Source organism: Sus scrofa, chromosome 5 (assembly GCF_000003025.6).
Source record: "Sus scrofa isolate TJ Tabasco breed Duroc chromosome 5, Sscrofa11.1, whole genome shotgun sequence".
Lineage (NCBI taxonomy): Eukaryota > Metazoa > Chordata > Mammalia > Artiodactyla > Suidae > Sus > Sus scrofa.
Window position 1 is genome coordinate 69,750,660 of NC_010447.5, and position 21,511 is coordinate 69,772,170.

Below are 21,511 nucleotides of genomic sequence, written 5' to 3' on the forward strand. Positions count from 1 at the left end.
AACTTTGTCTCCTAAAGGGAACCCTCCTGCACTGTTGGGAATATAAGCTGGTACAACCACTATGGAGAACAGTGGAGGCACCTTAGAAATCTATACATAGAACTACTATATGACCCAGCAGTCTCACTCTTGGGCATATATCTAGACAAAACTTTCCTTAAAAAAGACACACGCACCCGCATGTGTCACTGCCACACTATTCACAATAGCCAAGACATGGAAACAACCCAAATGTCCATTGACAGATGACTGGATTAAGACGACATGGTATATGTACACAATGGAATACTACTCAGCCATAAAGAATGAAACAATGCCATTTGCAGCAACATGGAACTAGAGACTCCTACTGAGTGAAGTCCATCAGAAAAAGAAAGACAGGAGTTCCTGCCGTGGCGCAGTGGTTAACGAATCCAACTAGGAACCATGAGGTTGCAGGTTCGATTCCTGGCCTTGCTCAGTGGGTTAAGGATCTGGCGTTGCCATGAGCTGTGGTGTAGGTTGCAGACATGGCTCAGATCCCGGGTTGCTGTGGCTCTGGTGTAGGCAGGTGGCTACAGCTCCGATTGGACTCCTAGCCTGGGAACCTCCATATGCCGCAGGAGCAGCCCAAGAAATAGCAAAAAGACAAAAAAAAAAAAAAAAAAAAAAAAAAAGAAAAAGAAAAAGACAAATACCGTATGATATCACTTATGTGTGGACTCTAATAAATGGCACAAATGAATCTTTCCACAGAAAAGAAAATCATGGACTTAGAAAATACACTTGTGGTTGCCAAAGGGGAGGGAGTAAGGTGGATTGGGAGCTTGGGGTTAATAGATGCAGACTATTGCCTTTGGAAAGGATTAGCAATGAGATCCTGCTGTGTAGCACAGGGAACTATGTCTGGTCACTTAGGATGGAGCCTGATAATGGGAGAAAATAGAATGTGTACATGTATGTGTAACTGGATCACCATGCTGTACAGCAGAAATGATTGTATTGGGGAAATAAAAATAAACAAACTTAGTTTCCTGTCTTTAAGGAGACCAAGCCTGAGGGCCAGGTGACTATTTACCCAGCCAGGTGAGAGGCAGCCAAGGTTAAACACCAAGGGAGGGTGAGTGGCCAGGGAGGGCCACAGGGCTCTTCAGTTGGACTGAAGGAGCCCAACTCTGGCACCCAAGAGCTACTGAAGATGCCTCAGTAGGATCTGAAGATGGAGGTGCTGGCCAGATGTGGCACTGGGGTATGCCAGGTGGTAGTCACCTGTCCCATGGAAATGCTCAAGATCAAGCCACAGGATGCCGGGCGCCTGGGTGAGGCCTCTCCCATCTTCACATGGCTCAGTAAAGGGCTGTCATCAGAGTTCCTCTACGTTCGGACTCATTTGCTAGACTGTGGTCCAGTCAGCTTTCCAGGTCAGTAGAAGCCTTTATGGTTACCATTCTAGATTCCAACATCTCCAGCTCTAGAACAAAGAGCAGGAGTGAGCATCTCGATTCAGGGGGATAGAGAACATCCCCATTTCCTCCGTGGTGCTGCCTTGACAGGCCTGACTCTCAGACTTTAAGAAGGGGCTCAGGAACAACTCAGTCAACAGAAGTTATATTTTGCTACAGCAGTTGGCCTTCCGGGCCTGTGGTGGGAAGGCACTGGAAGGAAGAGGACCACAACAGTCCTGGGATGTTTTACTCTGGAAGAGAACTTTGGGCGCTTCCTAAATGTGGGTCAGGTAGCAAAGCATCTGTCTAGGTAGGACAGGGTTGGCTGGCCCTGGAAGGCCAACTGGGCAGGGGACCCAGAAGGCTTCTCCCTTCCGACCCGCTGAGCACCCATGTGGAGCTGGAATTCAGCCAGGTTTACAGGCTGGATCAGAGGCTGAAAGGCCCCTGCCCCCACCCCCCACCGTGCTGTGGTCTGCACACGTTGTTCTCTAGCCTGAAGGACAAGTATTAGTCCTCCTAGTATTCCCGTAACACTCAAAAACAAGTCAACGACAGGATATGGATGCAACAGGTAAATTACATACCAGACAGGATTACAGACAGACAGGACTGGGAAGGAACTGCTGCTTTTCCAGATCCCTCAGTGGTAACTCACCCTCTCAAACCACTATTGACAGTGCTTTGCCTATAAATTACAACAGCATCCGCGTACACATTCTGTTTTAATAAATAAAGTATACTCATCTAGGCCCAAATAGTTAACAGTTAAGCTGCTACTGCTAGAAGGAATGTGGCTCCACATGCACTTGAAGCCCAAAGAGCAGAGACCAGACCTCTTGGCTGGACGCTGTGCCAGAGAAGGGCAGAAGACTTGGGGACCTTCATGCTTTGGAACCAGCTGGAAGCTGGGTTACTTTCAGATAAGCTAGAAAAATGTTTCCTATCATGTTAAATAAATCTCTCTGCCATCATTTACCATCAGCCAGGGGTGTTAGCTACAGAAGGGTACCCACTGATCAACACAGAATATAAACAGTGAAGAGGAGGCTACGCGGGTGTCTTCAAATGTCAGAACGTCACGTCCCAGGAGGAGAGCAGGGGATGAACGCCACCTCCCAGGCTTAGTCCAAAAACTTCCTGTTGGCATTTGCACCAAACAAGGCTCCCCGCACCTCTGGCATCATCTGTGAAGAGAGTCCTTTCATAAGTCAGCATGTCCACAGGAGGCCTGGAAACCTCACCTGAGCTGCAGGTGGCGACCCCTGAGGGACTGAGGAGCCACAGAGCCAAGCATTGCAACAAAGCTAGGCAGGAAACTCCATAATTGCAAACATGGGCTTGAGGCCAACTGCTTAAAGGGGACAAAGAAGGAAAAAAACTAAAGCCACATGGTGATGTTGGGAAGAAGAGGTGATTGATGAGCTAAACCCTCACCATGACATTCTTGATCACCTAGGTTCTTTCTTTGAACAGTAACAAAGTGAGGTAACAGGTCTGCTCTGTTCTAAGCGAGTCTGTGCTGAGGGAGGGAAAAGCCTCAGGGCTTAACTGAGGCTGTGCTGTCCAATTCAGCAAGTGGTCAGGGCGACAAGGAAAGAAACTTCTCATTCTACTTAGTTTTAAGTAATTTACCCACAGGTGGCTAGTGGGTAACAAGAGCTCTGAGGTTTAAAGAGATGACGCTCAAGGTCAGGACAGCAGGGCACTTCACAGGAAGAGGCCCACGACAAATGATGTTCCCTGACTTGTTTCCAATAAACCTAGAAATATCTGAAAAGCCTGGCGCCCTAAGGTAATCATCACCTTAACGAGCAGTGACTTTAGCTCCCATCATTCTTGCTGGGGTCTGGGGGATTCTGAGGCCTTTGGTCAGCATCTCTACTTGTAGCAAAATAGGTCAAAACCCTAGACAGGGAGTTCCCATCGTGGCTCAGCGGTTAACAAACCTGACTAGCATCCATGAGGAAGCAGGTTCTATCCCTACCCTTGCTCAGTGCGTTAAGGATCTGGTGTGGCTGTGGTGTAGGTCAGCAGCTGCAACTCTGATTTGACCGCTAACCTGGGAACCTCCACATGCCCTAAAATGCAAAAAAACAAACAGTAACAAAAAACTCTAGACAGGGAGTTGTGTGGTGCAGTGTGCCAAGGACCCAGCATTGTCAGTGCAATGGCTCAGGTCACTGCTGTGGTGTGGACTAGATCCCTGGCCCAGGAACTTCCTTATGCTGCGGGTGAGGGGGAAAAAGACACAAGAAAATGAAACCTTAGACAAACCCCTTGTTCTGACCCCAAATCCACCTTCATATAAATGGTATCACCTCAGCAAATGACACCTCAATCCCCACTCCGTTTAAGAAAATGTCAAAAAAAAGGTGAAGAGAACCGTTCTCAACTACCAAGTTCTCCACACCACCCAAGAGCCACAGTAAACCCAGGGACAAGTGAGAAATGTCCCCACACTCACCTGTTGAGCTATGAGGTCCAGCCGGCTCTCTAAGGTATTGGAGACCTTGATTTTGCGATCCCCATTATAGATCTCAACCCCACCAGCTCTGCATACAACACAGGAAATAACAATGTTTATCGATTTGAGGAAAACAGACACGCATGGTACAATTACCTTATTCCCTTAGAGAAAAGCTGTCTTGGTCTACAGTCTAAACAACATTAGGGACCAATAAACATAAGTTTAAAAAGTTTCTGGAGCTTTAAGGTATGGATATTGATAGTAACTGTCATTTACCGAGTGACTATATGCCAATTTGATTTTATGCTATTCTAACAACCAGCCTTCTGCAACTAAAAGGGGGAGGACTTCCAGTTTGCAAATCAATATGTAAAAGAGCCAGCGTCTGAATGCTTCTTAAAAGCCCAAACCTGCAATCACCAGAGAGCACTGCTAAGTGCATCAGATAAAAGGTATTGTAGTGCCAAGACTCAGGTTCAATCTTCAGCCTGGCACAGTGGGTTAATGGATCCTGCGTTGCCACAACAGGTCACAACTCTGGCTGGGATCCGATCCCTGGCCTGGGAAATCCATATGCCATGCTTTGTGGAGGCCTAAAAAGCAAACAACAAAACCAAACCAAAAAAAGTACTCTCCCAGCCAGGCAAAGCCCAGCCCTGCCTCCAGCCAGACCTCACTCCCTTCCTCAAAGCTTCTAGCACTAACAGGCAGAAGGCAAATAAGTCACATCCTATTACAAGGAAACTTCCAGAAATGAAATTATTTTGCTGTATGAGAATTTTATTTTGGGAGTTCCCACTGTGGCACAGTGGAAAGGAACCTGACTAGTATCCATGAGGATTTGGGTTTGATCCCTGGCCTCCCTCACTGGATTAAGGATCTGGCGTTGCTATGGCTGTGGTGTAGGCCAGCAGTTGCACCTCTGATTTGACCCCTGGCCTGGGAACTTCCATATGACACTTATGCAGCCCTAAAAAGGCCAAAAAACCCTCAAGTTTGTTTTTTAGGGCTACACCAGTGGCATATGGAGGTTCCCAGGCTATGGGTCAAATCACAGCTACAACTGCTGGCCTACACCACAGCTCACTGCAACACCGGATCCTTAATCCACCAAGCGAGGCCAGGGTTCGAACCTGCATCCTCATGGATACTAGCTGGGTCTGTTAACCACTGAGCCACAACAGGAATGCCTACAAATTTTTTTTCTTGATCTAAGCAGACTATGAGACAAAGGCTGGGAAAACTTTTGTAAGATTTTCTTTGGGAAAAAAAAAAATTTTTTTCTTTTTTTTGGTCTTTTTAGGGCCACACCTGTGACATATGGAAGTTCCTAGGCTAGGGGTCAAATCAGAGCTGTAGCCACTAGCCTATGCCACAGCAACACCAGATCCGAGCATTGTCTTTGACCTACACCACAGCTCATGGCACACTGGGTCCTTAACCCAGAGTGAGGCCAGGGATCGAACCTGTGTCCTCATGGTTGCTAGTCGAATTCATTAACCACTGAGCCATAATGGGAACTCCTTCTCTAGAAAATTTTAATGCACTATGACATGAATATTCTTCTCTTATTCCCTCCCCCTCTCCCCATTCCTCTCTGTTTCTCTAAACAGGCTATGTGCCCACAAGGACTTGGTCCGTGGCTGAAATCTTAACCCCATGCAGGCAGTAGTGGGAGGGAGGCTCTGTTATGCGCAAAGTGCCCCTGAGGGCAAAGCCCAGGGCCTTCAGGAATTCTGCCCCTCAAAGACCTGGGGAGTCTTCATGTCCTCACTGTTTTACAAACCAGGACACAAGCTTCAGAGGCAAGACTAAAGGACCAATTTACTGGAAAAATGACATTACTTCAAAGTTCACTTGAAACCTGCACAGTCCTTTCTTTACCTGCAGTTCTGAATTACCTGCAATTCTAATTCGTGTGGCTCCAAAGCCCAAACTGAGCACACACGCCAGCCAAGGACTGCCAGTATTTATCCCTTGAATGAGCATTCTCGCCTCTGGGGGGAAGCACCAGTGTGCTAAGGGATGCAGCTGACCGGTGGGTATACTGGAACGTGCAGTGTGTACTGTTACTTTTCCAGATGCCAAAATTCAAAGCATCAGGAAAATGGTACTGACTTGGAATCTCTTATTTACCAGACTGTAAACCACTTATCTCCACACAACCTGACTAAATAACTAGTCCACAGTACCTCACTCATACCTTGCAGTGTGGACCATCAGACCTAAATCAGCTTCTACAACTTCTTAAGTTTACAAAGCATTTTCACATACACTACCTCATCCCTCTTCCTCACTTCATAAAACAGAAAAGAGCCATTTCATCTTACAGATGATGGAATCCGGGCTCCAGGTCCCACGGTGAGCAAAAGGCCACGTCAGAACTCAGATCTCGGTATCAGAGTCCTAAGGCTGGTGCACTTTCAACGAAGCTCAAGGCCTCCCACAATGCTGGCCAAGGCTGTACATAGGCAGTGCTAGATAGGTAGGCCCAAGGCAGAAAATGCTCATGGCCCTATCCTTGCCAGGGTTTCCTACCACCCATCCTAACCACACCAAGTTTACTAGGGATGCCAAGGAAAAGCTGTCATCTCACAGGTGGCAGAAACACCACTGGTACCCACATTCTATGTCTCGGGAATCTAGCAGTCATATATGACTGCTCTTCTTATTTCTGATAGCTACTGAGTGGCAGCAATCATCACTCTGAGCATCTAATAGAGAGATGTGGACCCAGCTTTGGGTACTGGGTACAGATTTCATGCTGCTTCTCTGCAGGATGAACTGAGTGACCAAAAGAAGCTGGGTGTGGGTTTTTTTGGGTTTTTTTTTGTCTTTTTGCTATTTCTTTGGGCCGCTCCCGCGGCACATGGAGGTTCCCAGGCTAGGGGTCCAATCGGAGCTGTAGCCGCCAGCCTACGCCAGAGCCATAGCAACGCGGGATCCGAGCCGCATCTGCAACCTACACCACAGCTCACAGCAACGCCGGATCGTTAACCCACTGAGCAAGGGCAGGGATTGAACCCGCAACCTCATGGTTCCTAGTCGGATTCATTAACCACTGCACCACGACGGGAACTCCAGAAGCTGGGTTTTTAGAGTGTGAGACCAACAAGGCGCTGACAGAGAAAGCAGCAAGCTATACAAGAGGACTCAGCCACACCCCCATCCTGTGCGAAGAGTACCTCGGGGGAAAAAGAGGAAGGCAGTTCAGGAAGTTCCCTTTGTGACTCAGCAGGTTATGAGCCAGACTATTATCCATGAGGATTCACATTCCATCCCTGGCCTCGCTCAGGGGGTTACAGATCTGGCCTTGCTGTGGCTATGGTGTAGGCCAGCAGCTACAGCTCTGAATTGACCCCTAGTCTGGGGAATTCTATATGCTGCAAGTGCAGCCCTAAAAAGCAAAAAAAAAAAAAAAAAAGGAGGAAGGGGCCAGTAGAAGGGCAATGCTCACAGCCAGAGAAGCCTTACAGAGAAATACTTACATTTCCTCAGGCAGGTAGGCCTCCTGATCAATCTGGACATCAACATCTCTTTTGGTGGCGATTTTGTAAACAGGGATTGCTTTCTGCACGGCAGCCTGGGAAAACAATAAAAAAACAATGAGGTTATGACAAAAACTATGCGTGATCAGATGGATCTAAGATGGCAACTATGGAACCAGAAGCCGATGTCAGAAAATAGTCTAATCAGGAGGTGGCCAACCCAGAACACTATACTACACACCCTTTACAGAACAGTTTTTAAAAATGATAAATGCAGGAGTTCCCGGCATGGCTCGGTGGAAACGAATCTGACTGGCATCCATTAGGACGCAGGTTCAATCCCTGGCCTTGCTCAGTGAGTTAAGGATCTGGCATTGCTGTAAGCTGTGGTGTCGGTCACAGATGCAGCTCAGATCCCTTGTTGCTGTGGCTGTGGTGTAGGCCAGCAGCTACAATGCCGATTTGACCTCCGGCTTGGGAACTTCCACATGCCGTGGGTGTGGCCCTAAAAAGACAATAGACAAAAAAAAGGAAAAAAAGATAAATGCATAATGTGGCAAGCAAACCTTTGGGTGATCTCAAAGTATGATGCTGTCGAGACTTTCAGGTGCTATACGACCATATCCAGTGATCTAATTATTTATTTATTTATTTATTTTTTGCTCTTTAGGGCTGCACCTGCAGCATATGGAAGTTCCCAGGCTAGGGGTCGAATTGGGGCTGTGGCTTAGGCCAGCAGCTGCAGCTCTAATTGGACCCCTAGCCTGGGAACTTCCATATGCCATGGGTGTGGCCCTAAAAAGCCAAAAAATTAAAAATAAATAAGGAGTTCCCATTGTAGTTCAGCAGGCAAAGGACCTGATACTGTCTGTGAGAATGCAGGTTCAATATCCAGCCCAGCACAGTGGGTTAAAGGATTCAGCATTGCTGCAGCTGCAGCTCAGATTCAAGCCCTTGCCTGGGAACTTCCATATGCCTCGGGGAAGGCAGAAAAAGGAAAAAAAAAGAAGAAAAAGGATTTCTTTAAGCTCTTACCTTTACCAGAGGGAAATCTTGTTTCCTGCATCGAACGATCATTCGGGGCTCCAACAACTGGTACAAACCCTATTACAGCACGATCAAATGCAATTAGCAAAAAAATGCAAACTATAAAGCAACAGCAAATAAAATGTCTTTTTAATCCTTTTATCTAGTTTGGAAAAAAGTCCCTTGTACACAGCATACATGGTAGGAGAACATGGAAAGATCTTGGTATCACAAAAAAATACACCAGGTGCTCTGGTGGTGGGCATAAATACAGATGGGAGAGAATCTAACCTCACATCAACTAGGTTGAGGAGAAATATACTATATTTGTGAGCTGAGCAGCCAGCAATTAAAATCTGTATAGCCTGTGATCTGAACCCTACTCTCTAAAGCAAGTATTTTAGTGGTTAAATCAAATCAGAAAAGTTCACAGCTGAAGGTTATAAAAGACCAGTAAGACATCAGAGAGTATCATTCAACCAGGCAGACACCACCATCCACCCATGCCTCTTCCTACTAGACAAGCAAAAAAAGGGTTACAATGAGAACACAGGACAAAAAGCTGGCTCCTAACACACAATTTTACAGGAACTGTGGCTATCAGTGGTGGATCTGACCTACAAGAGTTACCTGGAGGACCAGTCCATCCAACAGCACTTGGTACCTGGTTGTATCTTTTACCACTTTGCCTAGTCTCTGTTTCGCTTCATTTAGCAGGTCCTACAACGAATGGGAAATAAAGTTATCCACACACTTTAGTAGTCAGCTCAGAATCCACCTAAGGCTGTTCCTAGCTCATGCCCAATCACTTCTCACTTTCTGGCTGTGTTTTCAATCAACACATTCTCTGAGATGTATGATGAGACAGAGGCTATGCTAAGGACACTGATATAATGAAGCAAGAAGTACTATCACAGCTCTCAGGGAGTCCCCACTTGAGCCAAGAAGCTCAGATTATCGATCAATTCAGAAACCTATGTAACAAACACAGAAAGGCTACATGATACAGATTTAAAAAGCAAACTACTGGACTTCCTGCAACAGGATTGATGGCGTCACTGAGCATTAGGACGAAGGTTCTATCCTCAGCTCGACACAGTGGGAGGTTTCTCAGCCCCTTAAAGTATGTCCACAGTGATCTGGTCCTTCCTCTTAGGAGAGCCTGTCCTTGGAGTTCCCACTGTGGCACAAGGGTATCGCAGGGTCTCTGGAGCGCTGGGACACGAGTTTGATCCCCAGCCCAGCACAGTGGGTTAAGGACCCCTGTTATGGTCACAACTGAATATTGTATCTAATCCCAGGCCCAGGAACTCCACATGCCAGAGCAACCAAAAAAGGGGGAAAAGAAAACAAAAACAAAAACCCTGTCCTCCTGACTTGCTATTTCATTAATGGAGCCCCATTCTTCTAGACAGCCAGGCCTGAAACTCAGTGCCTAACATCAGCATCAGAAGAGGAGGAGTCATTGAGTGCCAATGCCCAGAGCATCTTCCTATAAAGTGTGTCACCTCATTCAGTTCTCACTGCCACCATCCCGATTATCTAATAAGAACAAACATCTACAATGCTAGTGTTTCCTTTGTCATCCATAAAACTGATGTCTTGTACTTCGTCAAGTTCTGTATTTTCAGCTTTACAGCTCTTCCACACAGGTCCTATTCACCAACATTTATTCCTAGTTGGTTACTGTTAGTATACTGAACTATCAATTTCTGTATATTCTCTTTGCAGCCATCACCTTTTTGAGCTAATTACTAGGTCTTTAATTTTATATAAATGCTCAGTACTTTGTTTTTATTATTTTTTTAGGGCTGCATCCACGTCATATGAAGCTCCCAGGCTAGGTGTCAAATTGGAGCTGCAGCTGCCAGTCGACACCACAGCCACAGCCACACAGGATCCAAGCTACATCTGTGACCTACACCACAGCTTATGGCAAATGTCAGATGCTTAACCCACTGGGCAAGGCCAGGGACTGAACCCACATCCTCCTGGATACTAAGAAGTTTGTTACCACTGAGTCACAATGGGAATTCCTATTTATTTATTTTCTAAACAAATTTGTTTATTTTTTTCTTTTTGGCCACACCCCAAAGGCATGCTGAGGTTCCTGGGCCAAGGATCAAATCTGTGCCATAGCAGTGACAACACCAGGTCCATGACCCACTGCGTCACTAGGGAATTCCAAACTACTGGTTCTTATTTTTTAACAGATGTTCTATTTTTTTTTTTTGCATACATTCAAATCTTAAAAACAATAATAAGGAGCTCCTGTTGTGGTTCGGCGGGTTAACGAACCCAACTAGTATCCATGAGGACTTGGGTTCAATCCCTGGCCTCGCTCTGTGAGCTAAGGATCTGCCACTGACGCCAGCTATGGTGTTGGTTGCAGACAAAGCTCAGATCCAGTGTTGCTGTGGTTGTGGGGTAGGCCAGCAGCTGCAGCTCCGATTCAACCCCTAGCATGGGAACCTCCATATGGCACAGGTGTGGCCCTTAAAAAAAAAAAAAAAAAAAAACACCTGTTCAAATGTCAATATAACAATAACAATAATAAGTGTCAAAATTCTCTTGTAGCTCAGCCAGTGAAAGATTCAGCATTGTCACCGCAGTGGCTCAGGTTGCTGCTGTGGCGGAGATTCAATTCCTGGCCCAGGAACTTTCACATACAGGCGAGGCCAAAAAACAAATTTAAAAAAAAATTTTTTTTTTTTTGTTTCTGGTGTTCTCTGGTGGCTAAGTGGGTTAGGAACCTGGTGTTGTCACTGCTGTGGCAGAGGTGTGATCCCTGGCCTGGGAACCTCCGCATTCCACAGGTATGCCCCCCACCAAAAAAGCTTTTTCCTTCTCAATATCTGCATAAGTTATTTCTCCATTTTACAAGGATTCTAGGGTCTCCACAGTAACAATGAAAGAGTGGAAAGAGAGGCATCCCTGCTTGGTTTCTGAATTAGCTCAAATACCTTTAGGCTTTGTCACCTAAGTTGTAAGTTTGTATAGGTTTCTGCTCTCTTCTCTGGAAGACAATACTTTCCAGTTTTGTGTGTAATCTCTTCCCTGTTAGTTTACACACTCACACCAGGAACCCTATTTATGATAGTCCTCATAAAACAAAATGAAAACTTCAACAGCTTTCTACTAAAAGCAAACAAAGCACTTCACTTGCACTCATGGCCCCTAATTAACTCCATCTTACTTTTCCAGCCTTATTAGTCCCCATCACCCTGACACTGCATTGCCACCCATCATGTACAGAATGACCCAGGTCTATATGCTGTTAGATCAGTGGGTCTTCGAAGACAAGGCACATACCTTATTCATTTCTGCATTTATTACAATACCTAATATAATGATTTGCTGACAAAATGTTTCCTCTCTACTAAAAATCATCTCTCAACTCCTTAATCTAATGTTAACCTGCAAATTCGCTACAGTAGGCCAATGAATAAACATTTTATAATTCTATAACTAAATGGGTTACTCACTGTGATGAGGTCATCTCTGGCTCTGAGGACTTTGAGCCTCGCTTGATTCATCAAATTAGACATCTGACTGCAAAAGGTATGGAAAAGTGGCATCAGCACAGCTCAAAACCCACCACAGAGAAGAAAAGGTATAGCCTCCTACACACATGCAAATGCCTCTCTTGGTACAGACCCCAAAAAAAACCTCCTGATATATACTAAGTGGTTTCTACCCAATTATTTCCAATGATAAGCCAAGTGACAAGCACATTCCTACTGGTTATTCTGGTTTTATCTTTCAACAATCCTGTGAGGCCTCCATTTTCATAAATGAGGGGAAAAAAGAAACCTGACCGAGGACAGGTAAGGGGATGGACCAGTTAGGACCAGAACCCTTATCTGCCTGACTTGAAAGCGTCTGCTTTGCCCTCTCATCCAAGTGATTTCCAAAGCTCACATTTTCTTCTGCTGTTCAATCTGCTTTTCCTTCTTCTCGTAATATTCCATAATCTTCAGTCTTTGGGTTTGCACAAGACGACCTTTCTCAATGTTGAACTCCTCTTCTGCCTACAAAAGAACTAATTATTCTTAATTCATTATGCAGACTTTGACAAACAGTTTTATTTTCTGCAGCTGGTGACCAGGGTACTTACTTATATTCACCTTACTCTATATCTAAAGCAGGAAATATGTCCTGGCTCATCTTCAAAGATTACTTCTAATTTATTCAAAAGGAAAGACCAGTGATTCTTCACCATAAATGATGAACCAGAAGACTGAAACTTTAATCAAGGAAAATAGTTGGCATTCCCTTGAGTCTCATCAGGTTAAAGACCCAGTGTTGTCACACTGCTGTGGCTCTGATTACAGATGTGGCATAGGTTTAATCCCTGGCCTGGGAATTTACACAAGCCACAGGCATGGCCAAAAGAAAAAAAAAAGATAATAGTACCCAGCAACAAAGTTACAAAAAATATAACCCAAAGATTCTGTATTTGAAAAAAATGTTTTTTAAATTCGATCCATTTATTTAATAGACAGCTAAGGAAGGTCCAGAGGAATTCCTGTTGTGGTGCAATGGGATTGGCAGCATCTCTGGAGCCTGGGAGGCAGGTTCAATCCCCACCCCAGTGCACTGGGTTAAGGATCCTGCACTGCTGCAGCTGTGGCGTGGGTTGCAACTAATGGCTCAGATCTGATCCCTGGCCTGGGAACTCCATATGCTGCCAGCAAACCCCTCCCAAAAAAAGAAAAGAAAAATGAAAATGAAAATGACACAAAATTTGTTAAAAGATCTGTGTTACTCTAAAAAATGTGGTCTAATAATCTTAGCGTCCTCCCTTATAAAATAATAAAAACAAAAATAGTATTCTTTCCTTGTAGGTCAAAACCTAATAGTCCTTTTAACATAAATTACATACATCAGGAGTTCCCATTGTGACTCAGCAGTTATTGAACCCGACTAGTATCCCTGAGACTCAAGGGTTTGATCCCTGGTCTCACTCAGGGGGTTAAGGATCCTGCATTGCCACGAGCTATGGTGTAGGTTGAAGACAAAGCTTGGATCCCAAGGTGCTACGGCTGAGGCATATGCCAGCAGCTACAGCTCTGATTCAACCCCTAGCCTGAGAACCTCCGTATGGTGCAGGTGCGGCCCTAAAAAGAAAAAATAAATAAATAAATAAATAAATTGAAGTTACTAGTTTTATTAGTGGGTTTTTTTTCTTGTTGGGGTTCTTTTTAGGGCTGCACCTGCAGCATATGGAAGTTCTGAGGCCAGGGGTCGAATCAGAACTACAGCTGCCGATATATACACCACAGCCACAGCTATACAGGATCAGGTCACATGTGCAACCTACACAATAGCTCATGGCAACACCAGATCCCCAATCCACTAAGCAAGGCCAGGGGATCAAACCCACATCCTCTTGGATATTAGTCGGATTTGTTTCCACTGCACTACAACAGGAACTCCCTGAAAAGTCATCTTAAAAAAGGCTATCTTTGGAGTTCCCGTCGTGGCTCAGTGGTTAACAAATCCAACTAGGAACCATGAGGTTGCAGGTTCGATCCCTGGCCTTGCTCAGTGGGTTGAGGATCTGGCACTGCCATGAGCTGTGGTGTAGGTTGCAGACACGGCTCAGATCCTGCGCTGCTGTGGCTCTGCTGTAGGCCAGTGGCTACTGCTCCGATTAGACCCCTAGCCTAGGAAGCTCCATATGCTGCAGGAGCGGCCCTAGAAAAGGCAAAAAGACAAAAAAAAAAAAAAAAGGCTATCTTACTTATGAGCTATCGATGATTTTCAGGAAATAAGAAATTAAGACTTTGGAAGCTAACTAAAGTTGCCTTTTTTTTTTTTTTTTGCTTTTTAGGGTTGCACCCGCAGCATATGAAATTCATTTCTATGGTGCCACAGTGGGAACTCCCTAAAGTTGCTGCTTCAGATGCTTAATGCTTCACAAAGGTACTGGAGCTTTCATATTCTAAAATGCCTAACAGTTTATTTCTATATCTATCACAGGAAATAAGTACAGTTGATGGTATCATTTGAGTTAAGACTACTTCATTTTATTTATTTACTGTCCTTTCTAGGGCCGCGCCTGTGGCAAATGGAAGTTCCTAGTCAGATTGATTAACCACTGAGCCACAACGAGAACTCCGAGTTAAGACTACTTTAGGAGTTCCCGTCGTGGTGCAGTGGTTAATGAATCCAACTAGGAACGATGAGGTTGTGGGTTCCATCCCTGGCCTCGCTCAGTGGGTGAAGGATCCGGCGTTGCCGTGAGCTGTGGTGCAGGTCGCAGATGCAGCTCAGATCCCACGTTGCTGTGGCTGTGGTGTAGGCCGGTAGCTACAGCTCCGATTAGACCCCTAGCCTGGGAACCTCCATATGCCATAGGGGCGGCCCTAGAAAAGACAAAAAAAAAAAAAAAAAAAAAAAAAAAGACTACTTTAAATGGAAATGCACTTACTAGCTGAAACAGAAATTTATATTTGTCCCAGAAAATAAAAGGAAAACCAGGTATACAACAAACTGCAGTGCTTCCATGACCACCCACAGTATTAAACAAGCAGTAAGGGGTAATTCCCTCCTGGTACAGTTAGTCAAGGATCTGCTGTTGTCACTAAAGCGGCTCGCATCACTGCCGTGGTGCAGGTTCAATCCATGGTATGGGAACCTCCACATGCTGCAGGCACAGCCAAAACAACAAAAACAACAAACAAAAACATAGTGTACAGCACAGGAAAATATGGCCATTGTTTTATAATAACAATCAGTCTGTAAAAATACTGAATAACTATGTTGTACACCTGAAACTAATACTATAAACCAGCTACGCTTCAATTATATCTAAAACAACACCTTATCAGGATCCAGCGTTGCCATGAGCTGTGGTGTAGGTCTCAGACGTGGCATGGATCCTGTGTTGCTGTCACTGTTGTGTAGGCCAACAGCTATAGCTCCAATTTGACCCCTAGCCTGTGAACCTCAATATACCACAGGGGCAGCCCTAAAAGAAAGGAAAAAAGAAAGAAAAAAAAACTACCTCCTCACCTAATCAAGAGTCATAATTAGCCACAGATGCTCAACATCTGAATTTGGATTCCATAAGAAAATTAACCCACCCCTTACTTTCCTACTCCCTAACATAAAATTTTAGGACATCTATTGACAATCAGAATGTTTAGAAAGGAACATTTATTTTTAACATATTTAAATATTATTAGTCCTATTTAAAGCACTGTTAAACAATTTTACTAATTACTATTTAGCAAAGCAAAACAATATGCCTTTTTTTTTGTCTTTTTAGGGCTGCACTGTGGCATATGGAGGTTCCCAGGCTAGGGATCTAATTGGAGCTACAGCTGCCAGCCACGGCCACAGCCACAGCCACGCCAGACCTAAGCCATGTCTGCAACATACATGAATTCATGGCAACACTAGATCCTTAACCCACTGAGTGAGGCCCGGGATCAAACCTGCATCCTCATGGATCCTAGTCGGGTTTGTTAACCGATGAGCCATGAAGGGAACTCCAAAGCAAAACAATATGAACATTCGATAACTTTTTTTTCCTTTTTCTTTTCTGGCCACACCCATGGCATGTGGAAGTTTCCGGGCCAGAGATGGAACCCATGCCACAGCAGCAACCTGAGCTGCTGCAGTGACAAAGCCAGATCCCTAACCCAATGAGTCACAAGACACCTCTGATAACTTCTCAAACCTAGAAAATGGAATCTCACCTTCGCATCTATTTCTTCTGCTTTCTCATTGGCTTCTTGTTCAATAAAAGCCATCATGTGCTTAATCTATAAGAAAAAAAAAGGTTATTTTATTTTTAAGTATAATGGGAAAATATATCTATCTTTTCTGATTCATTCAACTATCATTTATTGAACGCATTTTACATGCCAGGCACTGTGTACAAGGGTAAATGAGATTAATTTCTGTTCTCCGGTAACTTACATTCTGGAATTTACTCTAGCAAATGGACCAGGTGCAATACGTAGTAACACAGGTAAACAAGACATTAATCTACTCTCAAAGAATTTGTGAGTTCCTCCTCCGTAGAGGAAGGACTGACTATACACCATCCTCTACTTCTGGCCTCCTCAACCAGCCCCTTTCCCTTCTCCATCTCTAATAAAATATGCCAAAGAGCCATCTTTCAACTTTCTTACCTCCTATTCTCAACACACTTCAGTCTGACTTCCACCCACTCCATTCCACTGAAATCACTCTCCATAACGTGGCAACCATCTCCTGACCCTTTGGTGTCTCCTGATATGCTGACCACCCTCACCCCTTTCCTGAACACTCTCTTCCCTTTGCTCCCATACTTCCCTCCCTATCTTCCTCATCTCCTTTGGGGCCATCCTCTTCTTCCTCTGCCTTCTGCAAGAGCTTCTATGTTTTCTTCCAGCTCTGTCTTATGCCAGTCAGAATGCTTAACTGTCACCTCCACTGGAAAATACTTCCTGAACCTCTCAACTATCTGCACCTAAGACACCACACTTCTTTGCCTAAACACAATCCTAATCGCCTGCTTACTTGTCCCTCTCCTTAACTAAACTGCAAGGCTAGGAAATTGTTAAAGGGTTTTAGATCTCTGCCAACAAATGAAGAATAAAGTCCCCCAAAGTCTTCTGAATGGGGCTTGGGTGACTGATCCAATTACTACTCAAAAATGGAATAGCGTCTCCAATGGCAGGTGTAAAATATACCCAAATGAATACACAAGCAACACTGATAATCATAATCAAACTCACTGGTGGTTTCATTAAGGAATAATTTTTTTTTTTTTTATTTTGGTCTTTTGTCCTTTTAGGGCCGCACCCGAGGCACATGGAGGTTCCCAGGCTAGGGGTGTAATCGAAGCTGTTGCTGCTGGCCTACGCCACAGCCACAGCAATGCCAGAGTCCAAGCCATGTCTGCGACCTACACCACAGCTCATGGCAACGCCAGATCCTTAACCCACTAATCAAGGCCAGGGATCCAATCTGCAATCTCATGGTTCCAGTCGGATTTGCTTCCACTCTGCCACAACGGGAACACCAATTTGTTTTTCTTAAGAGCAGATTAAGGGAGCTCCCGTTGTGGCTCAGTGGTTAACAAATCCAACTAGGAACCACAAGGTTGTGGGTTCCATCCCTGGCCTTGCTCAGTGGGTTAAAGATCCAGCGTTGCTGTGAGCTGTGTTGTAGGCTGCAGACACAGCTTGGATCTTGCATTTCTGCGGCTGTGGTGGAGGCCAGCGGCTACAGCTCTAATTAGACCCCTAGCCTGGGAACCTCCATATGCCATGGGAGCAGCCCTAGAAAAGGCAAAAAGACCAAAAAAAAAAAAAAAAAAAAAAAAAAAGAGCAGAATAAGGAGTTCCCGTCATGGCTCAGCAGAAACAAATCTGATTGGCATCCATGAGGATGCAGGTTCGATCCCTGGCCTCTGGTTTTGCCATAAACTATGGTGTAGGTTGCAGAGGCAGCTAGGATCTGGTGTGACTGTGATGTAGGCCAGCGGCTACAGCTCCAATTCAACTCCTAGCCTGGGAACCTCCATATGCCACAGGTGCGGCCATAAAAAGACAAAAAAATAAAAGATTAAAAAGCTTAATGCAGGAGTTCCCGTCGTGGCACAGTGGTTAACGAATCCGACTAGGAACCATGAGGTTGTGGGTTCGATCCCTGCCCTTGCTCAGTGGGTTAACAACCTTGCCGTGAGCTGTGGTGTAGGTCACAGACACAGCTCGGATCCCGCGTTGCTGTGGCTCTGGCGTAGGCTGGCAGCTACAGCTCCGATTCAACCCTTAGCCTGGGAACCTCCATATGCCACGGGAGCGACCCAAGAAATGGCAAAAAGACAAAAAAAAAAAAAAACTTAATGCAGAACCTCTAAGTTATTAATTCATTTCACTTATTAATTCTCCTGCATAAAGGTAAACTCCAAGAAGTTCCTGCTGTGGCACAGTGGGTTAAGGATCTAGTGTTGCCACAGCTGTAGTACAGCTACAGCTTGAATGCAACTCCTGGCCTAGGAACTTCTACATGCCCGGAGTACAGCCAAATAAAAATGGAACAAGTGCCCCCACAGTGGGTGCTCAATAAACCTTTGGGAGTGAGTGCAGAATCTGTTAGGAGTTTCAAATCTTCTGAGATAGTCCAAGTGTTTTTTGTTTAAGAAACTGGAAACAATTCCCAGCTTCCTGCTGTAACACAAAGATACCACAAATCTAAGGTACCCATAAGAGTACAAAGATGAATTAAGAATGTCCTTGCTGCAAAGGCGAGTAAGGATCTGGTGTTATCACCATGGTGGCTCGGGTCACTGCTGTGGCACAGGTTCTATCCCTAGCCCAGGAACTTCCGCATGCCACAAGTGCAGCCAAAGAAAAACAACAACAAAAAAACACAAAAGTGAATTAGAGGAGTTCCCATCGTAGCACAGTGGTTAACGAATCCGACTAAAAATATAAGGTTGCGGATTCAATCCCTGGCCTTGCTCAATGGGTTAAGGATCCGGCATGGCCGTGAGCTGTGGTGTAGGTTGCAGACGCGGCTCGGATCCTGCGTTGCTGTGGCTCTGGCGTAGGCCGGTGGCTACAGCTCCGATTCGACCCTTAGCCTGGGAACCTCCATATGTCACGGGAGCAGCCCAAGAAATGGCAAAAAGACAACAACAACAAAAAAGTGAATTAGGATTTGTTTCACAAGGATGTGGAATCTCCACTATGGCGCAATGGGATCAGCAGCATACCTGCAGCACCAGGACGCACGTTTGAACCCAGCCAAAAAAAAAAAAGACTTGTTTCAGTGACTTCCCACTGTGGTGCACTGTAAACGAATCTGACTAGTATCCATGAGGATGCGGGTTCAAGCCCTGGCCTTGCTTGGTGGGTCAGGGATCTAGCATTGCTATGAGCTGTGATATAGATTGAAAATGTGGCTCAGATCCCAAGTTGCTGTGGCTGTGGTATAGGCTAGCAGTTACAGCTGTGATTTGACCACTAACCTGGGAACTTCCATAGGCCATAGGTGAGGCCCTAAAAAGCTATAGCTGCCAGCCTATGCCACAGCCACAGCAACTTGGGATCCAAGCCACATCAGCAAACTACACCACAGCTCAGGGCAACACCCAACCCCCAACCCACTGGGCAAGGCCAGGGATTGAACCCGCATCCTCATGGATACTAGCCTGATTCGTTTCCATTGCACCATAACAGGAACTCCCAGGAGCTACCCTACCCTTGAGGAACCAAAATAATTATGACAATCAGAGCCTATTTTACAGTTAATACAATACCTAAAAAACCTCAAGCCTTTAAAAATTGGGATATGTAATCCACAGCTACATTGTATAGAGAAACCACTGGACTTGCTAAGAGGATCAAACCCCCCAGATTTGTGCATGTATGTGTCTGTGGTATGTCCACAAGTTCAGTTCAAATTGACAGTGTACTCAGCTTGGAATTTTAAAAGTAGTTTAAAACCAGTAATCAACACAGGTGCTTATAAATGCTGGCCTCCGGAGGTGAACTCTGATTCAAACTTGCATTATCTGCCTTTATCACTGGTGCTGGGCTCTCTGCGACCAGATTTGACTAGATCAACACAGCCTAGAGCAAAACACACTAATTTTAACCAGGTCAGAGAAGCCCATTTACAGTCAACATAAACACATTCTGCCTTTAGGAGTTCCAACAAGAGAAAGTCACCCTCTTCAGGATACTTAACTCCACCCCGAAAGCAGAAAAATATGCTTTTGAGAATTACTTTTTTCTTCTTGCCAAAGCTACTGAGTTTTATATTTTTTGGAGTCGGATTCCTTTGAAACTTTGATGAAATATATGACCTTACTCCCCAGACAAAAAAGCAACATATACAAATACTATAATACCGCCGGGAAGAAATCAGGAAATTCACGATTTATAAGCACCCACTGTGTGTGTGGTAAGTGGCCTAGTCACTGCTGAAAATACAGGGAACATAGGCACTGCCCTGATGGGGCCCTATATGCAGCGTGAAGAGGAACACATATAGACAGAGCTCTACATTCTTTTTACTGAAAGAAAAATGATTTTGATCTAGATTCACTGCTTTACCTTTATAAAGTATCTTTCCTGGGGGAAGCCTTACTTTTCAGTATATCTTAACAGAGAGAAGACGAAGGAACAGAGGAAGAGAATTGGTACTAGATTCTAGTGACTACGTGGAGTGTACTGCATCGTTTCTCCTACAGTAAAACTCAGATGCAGGAACCACTAAGGTTCAAACCCTTCCCCCTCAACCCCCCGGTTCTGTATGCACCGGGTAACATCCTCTAAATATCCCTACAGAAGCTACTTTTGTAATCCTTTGTGCCTAGCCTAAGAACCATCGAAAGAAACTCCACCCTTCTTAGGGCATATTAATTTACGCATAAAACGCAAGTCGTTTTGAAGGAAATGGAAACATCCAAGGAAAAATCACCGCACTGCTCACCTAAGATTCACAAGGCAATGAGTGAGCGTTAGTCAGTTTTCCCAGAACTACAGAATCACTCTAGTTCTCCAAACTGCTGCTTTGAGTGTCCTTCACCCAAGGCCGGCCTAGACCGGTCAACGCCCGCGCCCGCGAACTCGACGGCGCACAGGAGCGCCGCGACCCCAGGGCCGGCCGCACTGCCTCAAGCACAACGCACGGCCCTGACTCGCACAGGCTCGCGATGCGGTCACCGCCGAGGGCCTGGCAACTGAGGTGGGGCTCCCGAACACTGGAAAGCCTAACCCACAAGGCCGCCGCCGCGGGGCTCCTCCAGGCCCAGGGCGGAGCCGGCCTGCCTCCCGGGGCCCAGTACAATTCTTACCTGCTTCTGCACGTCGGCATCGCTGAGAGCCATAGCGCAAGCGACGTGAGGCAACGGGATACGGGCCGGAGCTCAAGGCTGATGACAACCTCTCGCGAAGAGGAGAGAAAAGCCGGCGCAGCTTCCGGCCTCTCTGTTTTGTGAGAGTGACTTCCGGTTTCCGCCGGCGACGACGCACGGCCCAGCCAGTAGGGAAAGAGGGGTCCGGAAGTCCCGCCCCGCCCTCACCACTCCCCCCACGTCCCTGGCTGTTGCTTGCTGGTGACTTTCCGTGACCTATAGCTGCCTTTTCTTT

At 45.5% G+C, this 21,511-nt stretch overlaps 1 protein-coding gene across 1 annotated transcript; it reads right to left on the reverse strand.

Annotated features, from left to right (window-relative positions):
• Nucleotides 1,985–21,379, reverse strand: ATP6V1E1 (ATPase H+ transporting V1 subunit E1). Its single transcript, XM_003126593.6, has 9 exons — nt 21,217–21,379; nt 16,118–16,183; nt 12,330–12,439; nt 11,894–11,960; nt 9,039–9,128; nt 8,418–8,486; nt 7,383–7,477; nt 3,892–3,979; nt 1,985–2,611 (listed from the first exon to the last, which is right to left on the reverse strand). The coding sequence occupies exons 1-9, from the start codon at nt 21,247–21,249 to the stop codon at nt 2,549–2,551; spliced, it is 681 nt and encodes a 226-aa protein (XP_003126641.3). The 5' UTR covers nt 21,250–21,379; the 3' UTR covers nt 1,985–2,548.